The following is a 10,668-nucleotide window of genomic DNA, read 5'->3' on the forward strand; positions in this document are numbered from 1 at the left end:
CCAATCAGCGCCGACGCAAATGACGTCATACACGACAACAGCTAAACTAAGCCAGCCGAGACGACACTCGAAGTCGGACGGACACGATTTTCTGCCAATCTGTGTTTTTCCCTTTTTGGCCAAATATATTTTTTACGACAACTGTCTTGTTGACGGCGTCTTTTATTCGTTCCGCTGGGGTTTAGCAGGTGTGTTTATAAAGAGACGAAAATTGTTTGGGGACTATCCCCCACGTTCTAGTTGAGATGGTATAACCCAAGAGGCAAAATGACGCTTGCTACTGTTGTTGCGAGTTGCCATTCGTTCTGCTAAACCATTAGTCAAACGCCATCATGCCTTCTGTCGTTATTACACAAACAAAAATCTCTTTACTGTTACTAGTGTTAGTGCCTCAATATGGCTACGCTCGTGAAAGCAATACAACGAACTCAAACGCGTCTTCGTTCAATGTTGTCAACTAATATCCGGATTATGCAAATTTTCCTCAATTCTCCGGAGAAATTTTCATAAAAATTTGAAAAACCCGGAATTCCAGGAAAATCCGGAGGACTTTCATCTCTGATATATTGCAGCTCAACAATAAGCTCTGTAGAAGCCTGAAATGATCATGAACAATTGAAGCAGGTGTTGGCGTAGGAAGAGATCTAAAACAGGCAGCATATGGCTCTCAAAAAAACCGAAGGTAATATATTGGTTGGGTTGACACACATGGTCTCCAAATACATATTAACTGAAGGTTCAAAATGTTTTGTTTGTTTGTTTGTTTGTTTCTTGATTTCTGCACATATCCGTCCAGTCATTAAAATGGTCTTTTAAAAAAACAAAAGTCTGAAGTAGGTTAGAGAATAGTTTCAAAGGAAATCAAAGTGTACGGTGGTGTTTTCACCACCTCAGCTGTATGAGAAATGACCTTCGAGAAAAGCTCCTCTGATTAAAATAAGTCCCCATATAAAAGTAATGTTTTTTTTTTTTCAAGGAGGGTTGGGGGTTGGGGGATGATTTGCTTTTCAAAGCTGGGTCCTGGGTTAGTTAACCAATGCACGTTTAAGAAAAATATACAGTGTTTGCGAAAAGTTGGCCGAACAAACCTAAACTGTAGTTCAACGGTACTGATGTCATACAATTTGGATCTTGATCAACATATGAGAAAAGTTGTAAAAGTAAAAAATGACTTTTGGTTTGGCCTTAGAAGCACTAAATAGGATTTAAAATCAAGTATGTTTTTGCTTGTCTCTCCACTTTGAAGTTTGACTTGAAGTTGAATACCAAACGATACACAGAAAATGACAATGACAACGCAAGAATCAATTGCAGACAAGCAGATGGCCACGAGAGGCTGACAATTTTTCGTGAATACCGCCGGTCACGGGAATCCCACGGGATTCCCCCGTGATGGGAATCACCTTTATCTTTAATCACAGGAATGAGACGCTACAGGATAAAAAGTTCACAGGAGCAGACGGGAGCAGGATTACCCAATAGGTTGGACTGTCGTCACAATTACTATGGTGACTTATCGCTCAATGAGAAAAAATACCATAGTTTTTTTCAAACTCGATAAATGGTGATTTAAATGCATATTTGTTTACATACGTCATCAACATTAAGCCGCGCTGCCGGTCTAGCTCTCCTGCTGTCAGTCGTCTTGCTCGCTGCTGTGCAAGTGTGGGCACTCACACGCACGCGTTCACATTCGGGGTGGAACAGCTTTTGAAAGCCGTTTAAACAACTTGGTTCGACTGTATCAATAAATGGTAAATTGTGACTTTTGTATGTAGATGACCTCCACAATGGGAGCAGTACAGGAGTGTGAGTCATGCTGAATGGGAGCAGGACGCGACAGGAGTCATTTTTTACCGGGACGTGACAGGATTGATTGATTATTTATTTATTTTCCTATGGTCCAGGAGAGGATGAGATTTATTCTGTGGGAGTGGGATGAGACGGGACTGAAATATAACTCGTGTCACCCTCTTGGGCTGCCTCAGTCACTGTAGGTCCTACAGTGACTGAGGCAGCCCAAGTTAAATCATTAATTCAGCAATCAAACTATGGCAAGAGCTCAAATAAATAACAAATGTAAATAAACTGAATGTGTTAAAGAAAAACCTAACATGGATGGTTTGATGGGCCAAAACACAAAACAAAACACATGGTGGCGAACGGGTGTCTCACCTGAACAACTGCCTTGCTACCGATCACCTCAAGGACTTGACCACTCCTTTTTGTGCCATCAGGCAAAGTCAGGTGAACAATTTCAGCATATCTCGGGAACTAGTTGAAACGAATGAAACAGAGTTACCATATAAACAAATGGAATTGTTTCGAATAATTACTTCAAGCAAGCACACAGAAGCATTACACATGCTGTTAAATATGCAGCTAAAATATTTCCAAAATTGAACATTTTAGGAACAAGTACTTAATTTAACACAGAATGTAAATGAATCAGTACTGTTGTCATGAGATTAATAGATTCTGATTCTTAAAACAAATAATACAGTATGAGCCATAAAAAGTGCAGGGGAAGAAGAGAAGTTCATTTAATTTTCATCAAAATCTTATCTGAATGAAATGTAGAAAAAAACAGTTTTAGTCGCCTCACCTTGACATTATCCAGAATCACTAAGGGTCCATTCACTCCTGACACTGTTGAATAAGCTGAAAGACAAAACATTTTCAATATAGAGTTAGTTGTCTGATTTAATGCGGGGGGGGGGGGGGGGTCTACATGGCAGTCAACCAGGGACAATATAAATATTGTATTCTCAATTTTCACTTCCTGTTGAAAGCAACCAATCGACTTCGAAACAAGTATACTTCTTAACATGCAATAATTGCACTAAATAAACGCAAGATGACTTTACACTCTCAGATTCTCACAGCTTTCTGCACTTTATGCTCCCGTTCCAAATGTCAAAGCCAGGAAAATGTCATAAAAATGTATACAATTCACTTGCCCAATAAATTACATTTGGACAAGGCAAGCTCTGACCATCTTCATAAAAGATCTCTCAACACAGCGTGTCATCATAAAAGAGGGTGAAAGAAAATCACTGGTAAATTATGTAACCACAATTAACAAATAAGAAAACAATAATAATAATAAAAACAAATTTTCCTCAATTTTCCGGAGGAAATTTCATGAACATTTGAAAATCAGGAATTCCGGGAAAATCCGGAATACTTTCATCTCTAACACACACACACACACACACACACACAGTCAAACCTCGGTTTTCGAACGTCTCTGTTCTCGACCAAATCGGTTTTCGACCAAACTGAGCAAACCCGAATAGGCCACTTGACTCCTCTCAGCTTCCTTACACGAGGAAGTGACGCTTCCTCGTGTAGCGTTCAGTGTGAGCAGATGTGTTTGTTGTGATTTACGCAAACATAACTGTTTTTTTGTTATTTCTGCATATTGTATTAGCCCCTAATCATGAAGTTTTTCTCATAAAGAAGTTTTGGATTTCGAACAAATCGCTTTTCGAACAGCCTTCTGGAACGGATTATGGTCGAAAACCGAGGTATGACTGTGTGTGTGTGCGTGTGTGTGTGTGTGTGTGTGTGTGTGTGTGTGTGTGTGTGTCTTATAGTCCTGTGCTTGGCTCCACTGTTGTTATCAAGACAGTATTTATGAACACTGACAACTGCTTTAAAATAATTAATGAAACATTCTAACTGACAATAGTCTGTACAAAACAATTACATCACGCATTTGCATCAGAACACAATCCAACCTGCTCAGAGATATATATTTTTTTAATCTAACAACAGCTCAATCACACATGCCCTTTTGCAGCAACAGAAAACATGCTTTTATGGAAAGTCCCGTAAAATTTCAAGCATTGTTCACTGACCCTTTCTTCATATGAGTGCTATGGATGCTGTGATTTTTTTAAAGAAATAATAACCACACTTAGACCCAACAAATTGCCAAAAAATTTCAAAAGAGATACATACAGCTACAGTATTTCCTGATGGATGATGATGATGATAGTAATAATAATGCTGGGGAAATTGGTCCACATAATTATATAGAAACCTCACAATCTGTACATCTACAGCATCTTAATAGCAGATCCAGTAACAGCCTGCCAAAGAGGTGAATTAAATTTTAAGACATATGACTCAAATATGCATTTTCACATTCACTACAGCCATCATCCTTCACCCCGCTCCAAAAGTAGAGAATCTGTGTGGCTATTTCCATTACATTTGCTGTACACTGAAAATATTTGCGTTTGACACCAAAAGATGAATATGTAAAAACAAAAAGGTGTTTTTTTGTTTTTTTTTGGCGTACATTTCTACTTGAAGTGTAACCAGAATAAAAACACAGCTGTCAGTGGGTGAAAAACAAGAAATATTAGGGCTGAAAGATCAATGCTAAAAAAAAGAAAAAGACACTGCACAAACATTGGGCATAGCCAGTACAACCATTTTGAAGGCTCTGGAGAAGAAAATAAGCACTGGTGTACCAAGTAGCAAATGGGTCGACCAAGGAAAACAACAGCAGTTAATGACAAAAACTTATTGAAAGACCTCAAAACGACTGTTAGTGAATCAGAAACAGGCTCCAGAGAGCAAGAGAGAAGGGATCACAATCTGCTGGTTGCAGGAACTCTTCATTAACAAATAGACACCAACAATTCTAATCATTTACATTTCAATATTGAAGAAAAGAAAGGATCGACTAGTAATCCAAAACATACAACATCATCTGTGAAACACAGTGGAGGTCGTTATTTGCATGGCTTCCTTGGGATTAATCTTCATGAATGTCAATTTATTTGTAGATGCAACCACACAAAACGGACTCTATGACCCCCATAATTTTCGCATTAGACATGCCAACTTCCAGTCGCAAATTCAACACAGCGCGATCGCATCAAATGCTTTAAAATATACTCGCAGTCTGCTGAAATTAAGTCAAGTTACCATAAATGACGTTATTAATGGCTCGAGTTATCCAAATTTTGGCGAAGCGATCATGGCACCATATCTCATTTAAGGAGCCATTTGCTGTTTCACAGTACGGTCCATGTGAACATTGACTTGCACGGCTTATTTGGACACACTCAACCCAACTGTTTGGAGGCCCCAAAAACAACCAAAAATAGACAGCCTATTGTCACGTTCTGTGGTGCGGATGCAGCAAAATGAGCTTATGAAAAAAAGATGACCAGCATATAAAACTATCTGCAGGATGAGGATAAATGATTCCATGAAGTTTTGGTGACGGCGTGACCGACATCATCGCCTCGGTATCGGGTGTTTTGCATGTACGATGGAGGAGAGAGGGAGTGAGAAAAAGTACAGCGCAGCTTGGGGAGCTGAGCATTGAGAAACTAAGTGAAAGACTGACAGACTATCTTTGTCGATTCAATGTTGTTGCAATACTTAAATGTATCAACTTTCTATCTCCTTAGTGGTACAGTTGATTTTTAAATTTATTTGTGTGCATGCAAATACTTTGTTTTTCTACTATCTTTCAAACTTTTGCGACTTAAAATTGTCCATTGTGAGACAAATAAAGGTTTCCTTATCTCATCTTATGTCCACCTGGAAAAGCACCAGCTCCGATCAAATAAACCAATTACAAAAAGCCATGTTAACACACTTTTAAAGAACAAGGTTAATTGTCCTTCAAAGGGAGTCCAGGGGAGTTTGAAGTTAATGGGAAACAGAAGTTCATGTGCCTCAGAATCTTTCTACCGGAATTACGCCATGATCTGCCGTGCATACAGTCCATTGTAGATCCAAACTTAAATTAATAAAGACAGCAAAAAAACCCCACAATAACAGTAAAACTAAAACCAAGTCTCATGCTAAGTCAAAAGCCAAAGAATAAAAATGAGTTTCAAGACGAGTTTTCAAGATGGGCACCAGGGGCCTTGTCGAATGTTTAGCGGGAGGTCTTTCCAAAGAGAGGGAGACTGCGTAGTCCTTGGTACCCGAATTTTGTCTGGTCTATAGACCTGAGGCACCGAGATGGTGCGTAGGGGTGAATGAGTTCAGAGAAGTAAGGTGGGGCTAGACCATTTAAACATTTGTAAACAAAAATAGAATCTCAAAAAGAACTCTAAAATGTACAGGGAGTCAGCGAAGATACACCAGAGTAGGAGTTATGTGCTCCCTCTTACGAGTACCAGTTAAGAGGTGAGCAGCATTTGATTAATATTGAAATATTTAGCTGAAGTTATCCATCTCAGGGTACAGCCATCATTTCGACTTGTCAGGAATGGCGGTACAAGGAGCAAAATGTCATCAACATTTAGCATAGCATCTTAATTGTCTTTCTGAATTTGGACATACCTGAAAAAATTCAAGCTGCAATATAATGACAATATTAGAAGAGCAGAAGCTGCGATTCACACTGTTGTTGATGATGGGACGAAATCGGAAAATAATCATTGGTGGCAGCCCTAGTCTTGATCATGTTATCACGTGTCGTGGCAAGTAGCTCACCCAATCATTAAGTGTTGTTGAACCAACATGTGCATGTGATCTGTTCAGCAGTCTTCCACAGCCAATGTTACGGTGGAGTGCGGCATTGGTTTCTGCAACATTACAAAATAGATTCCTGTCTGTCCCTCCCTCTTACTACCTTTTGTGAAGCATCTTCTTTGGTCTGCCTTTTTGCATCTCTCTCTCTTTTTTTAATTATCAAATTATTTCATCAATGCAATATGAGTGTTGAGGCAAACCACTAAAACCAACGAATTTATTGTAGTCTGCCAAAAATCTTAAATGGCTTCTTATCCTTGTGAAGAACAAATAAATAAATAAAGATCACAGGTTGTTCAAGTGTTTTTAAGATTGATTTCTTTTAAATCCTTGTGGCGTGGCTGGTGGCACTAAGCCCATGTGCAGGTGTGTGTGTGTCTGTTACTTTTGAATATGTGGTTGTACCTTTCCCATATAATAAAAAATATCACCAAGGCACTTCTTTGTTGGCCATTATGTGCCGCTGCAGCAAAAAAAGTGAAGGTAGTTTGCTCTCACTTCATAACAATCACCATTACTCAATCGACTACATGTTCATGAGTTGTGAAGTAGCAACAATTCCCATTAGGTTTCGAAAACTTTTTCCACCCCTCTTTTCTACTTCAGCTCAAGTGCAGCGGTCTCTTGGCTTGGCAGGCAACCACAGTGTGGGTCACCCTGCAGTCTGTTCAACTGCCAAGGCCTTTGTGAACAAAGATGTTAATTGGTCCTAATCTGCCACTAGAGGCTGTTTTGGTAGCCTGACCTCGCACCCTGAAGGACACCTTGGTGTGAAATACTGAAGAGGCCATTCAAGTGCCAGAGAAAAGAGGCGCATAGCATTCCAACACAATTCGATTTTCCAGCTAAAAAGGGGAATTGGGGGGGAGGCAAGGAGGATGAAGCTGGGATGGAGATGGGGCGCCACTGTTCTAACAATAAATGAGTGCAACAAAGCAGTGGCTGCTGTGATGTGTAGCTTCAAATTCACATCTTAGCCTCAACTACAAGGGATTCCCACAGCCCCACTGAAAGTGGAAATGCTAATTGCCTGAAAAACCCGCACTCGTCCACTCCTTATCCCCCAACACACATTAACCATCATCATGACGTTCAGTACATGTCCTCTGACTCACTGCACATGGTTTGTTTCGATGATGGCAAATGATTTCATGGTCGATTGTCTTACATGAGTAGGGCTCGAGCGTGGTGACTGCTGTGAAGTCACTGTTTTTGTAGAAATGTCCCCCCGTACCGCTTTCATTATCGTGGTCGTGCACAAAAACAAATATTTGAAAGCATAAAGATGCACAAAAACACAAACTTCGCATGCACATAAGGCCTGGCGAAGAATTGCCAGGCCATGATTTAATAAAAAAAAAAAAAAAAAAAAAAAAAAAAAGAAAACCTCTTTAGCACCCCCAAAAGAAGTTTAACGGATCTCTATGTTTCACCGAGGGCTACAAAAATAGGAGGCATGTGGAGCACCCCAAGATGTACAAAAAAAAGTCAGTAGATGGCAAGCCATATCATAAAAAGTACACAGAAAAATCTTGAGTTTGACATAGTATATAACAGTGGCGGGACATCAATTTGGGCATTACATACTTCCCTCGCCACTAAGTCAGAAATGTTTGTACATGGTACAAAAAAAACCCCAAACTTCATATGTATATTAGCCACGACCAGAAGACATCTAAATGTCAACGTTTTGTTAGAAATATAGTGCAACCTAGTGGCGAATAGAAATGTCACCTATTACACTTCAATGTACTTCGCCGAGCACGTTGAACGTGTCCAAATAAAATGATGTCAAAATAGACTAAATCACCCCCGTTCTCCAACAGCTCCACTGGCTTCCTGTTCAACATCGCATCAATTACAAACTGCTCCTATATACAGATATGGCCATCCACAACCTGGCCCCTCGTTACCTGTCCGACCTTCTCCAGGTGCATATCCCCACTCGCTCCCTCAGATCCACGTCCTCCCTCCACCTGTCAGTGCCCCCTGCCCGCCTGCGCACCATGGGAGCTAGAGCCTTCAGTCGCGCTGCTCCAAAGCTTTGGAACAATCTACCTCCGGACCTCCAAAACTGCACATCTCTCTCCACTTTCAAGTCCCGTCTAAAAACACACCTGTTCAGGATTGCCTACAACACACAGCTCTTCCATTCCCTATGTTTTTATGATTTTATGTCCTGTTTTTTGTATAATATCTCGCTTACAAATTTTTACATTGTATTTTCTTATTGTCTGTACAGTGTCCTTGGGTGGCATGAAAGGCGCTTTTAAATAAAATGCATTGTTATATTATTATTATTTTGTGTTCATGCGTTACAACAATTATTCAGTGCGTTTCCAACTACCTATTTCTATTCACATTTTTAATTGCGAAAACAAACCAGAGTGGTAATGCTAGGGAAAAAAAAAGGTCTCACATTGGAAAAAACAGGGTTTTACACTTAGAGGGTGTGGATTTTTCAGTGTATCGATAAAAAGAGTCTATGGAAACAGGTTTGTAAATATACGAAAACAGGACTGGATAAACATTTCAGGTTTTGACTGTATATTATGTAATGTCGTCACAAAAAATAAAATAAAATAAAAACAGCCGCGGTGGCCCGGTGGTCCAGTGGTTAGCGCGTTCAATTCCAGCTCCGGCCTGCCTGTGTGGAGTTTGGACGTTCTCCCTGAGCCTGCGTGGGTTTTCTCCGGGTACTCCGGTTTCCTCCCACGTTCCAAAAACATGCATGGCAGGCTGATTGAACACTCCAAATTGTCCCGAGGTGTGAGTGTGAGCGCGGATGGTTGTACGTCTCTCTGTGCCCTGCGATTGGCTGGGAACCGGTTCAGGGTGTCCCCCGCCTACTGCCCGAAGACAGCTGGGGTAGGATCTAGCACCCCCCCGCGACCCTTGTGAGGATAAAACGGATCAGAAAATGGATGGATGGAAACACGGCTGCGGACTATCAAAGTGGGGTATGCTTGGGGAAGACGAAGATATACTGTATTTCTGGAATGAATAAAACAACACAGAAACGCATCTGCATTCCCATAAAGACAGAGAATGACTCGGTCTCCTTATGTCTGACAGTATTGTTTACATAAACAGTCTTCTTTGCCGCCTCCTTTTTATGCCAGATTGGTATGCAGTGAATGCTGACACAATTGTGAACAAACTATGAGAGCTCGATCAGGAATCTGTCCATATGATCACTTTGTTGACAGTCAGGATGGTGTGCTAACTTCCGGTAGCTAGTCTAAACACACAGCGATAACACTGATAGCATCAAACTGTTGTATACTCACTGTCTCCTTGAATGACATCAAGTGAACGCAAATGACATTATCTTTCCAACTGCACCAGTTGTGACTTTGAGGCAGTTTGGATTTGAGGCTACAGTACATTCATTTTTTTGATTCGATTATTATATTTTGACCTGCGTCCGGGATTTTAACTAATAAGGTCATTTCAGAGCCAATCAATTTATATCGCAGAACAAGTCAAAGGTGTCATTTCCGCACTCTGCTTTTCATTTTGGCCATTTAACCCCTTGCTGTGGCTGTCAGATCAGATCAATTTAGAACAGGTATCAATGCAGTAGGGATAGAACATCGGCTCTTGCTGGACGCTGACCGTTTATTTCTCTCCATATCCAATGCTCAGACTTCAATTCCACCTGGGCTTGGCTTGCTACAACAATATGGCAGATTTTTGGGCTACATGTTGAATCTCGATAACAGTGAATTGATGTCTTGACAGATTTGAAATTAGGGACATCAACTTGCCTTTGAAAATGAATATGCATAGCTTTTGCGAATATCCGTAACTAAAAATATAAGGTGCTCTGGGATCATCATTTAGTTGCTCCATGTACAGCACTTTGTATGCAGCGATGGCTGTTTGAAAGTGCTCTATAAATACAGTTGAGTTGAGAGGTTAAGAACCACTGCTTCAAATACAGTAAATATTCTCTAGTGTGGACTCGTATTTGCGCGGTCCAATTTGTCCTGATAACAGAAATTCCTCATTTGGGAAATGAGCATGGTACATGTCCTTTATGAACCTGCAAGTATGTTGACAAAATGCACGTGTAACAACACAATCAATAAAATACAAAAATATACTGTCCAAAAACTGTTTACATAACAAAAACTGCAATACAGGTGTATC

At 40.3% G+C, this 10,668-nt stretch overlaps 1 protein-coding gene across 1 annotated transcript in view; it reads right to left on the bottom strand.

Annotated features, from left to right (window-relative positions):
- Nucleotides 1-10,668, bottom strand: part of atp6v1ba (ATPase, H+ transporting, lysosomal, V1 subunit B, member a) — a 46,056-nt gene that overhangs the window by 22,406 nt on the left and 12,982 nt on the right. Inside the window, exons 2-3 of the mRNA XM_019882101.1 lie at nt 2,606-2,661; nt 2,176-2,274 (exon numbers count right to left, since the gene is read on the bottom strand). Of these exons, the coding sequence (XP_019737660.1) occupies nt 2,176-2,274; nt 2,606-2,661 (155 nt within the window). The remainder of the gene's footprint in view (nt 1-2,175; nt 2,275-2,605; nt 2,662-10,668) is intronic.

This window comes from Hippocampus comes, unplaced genomic scaffold (assembly GCF_001891065.2).
Source record: "Hippocampus comes isolate QL1 unplaced genomic scaffold, H_comes_QL1_v1.1 scaffold36, whole genome shotgun sequence".
Taxonomy (NCBI): domain Eukaryota; kingdom Metazoa; phylum Chordata; class Actinopteri; order Syngnathiformes; family Syngnathidae; genus Hippocampus; species Hippocampus comes.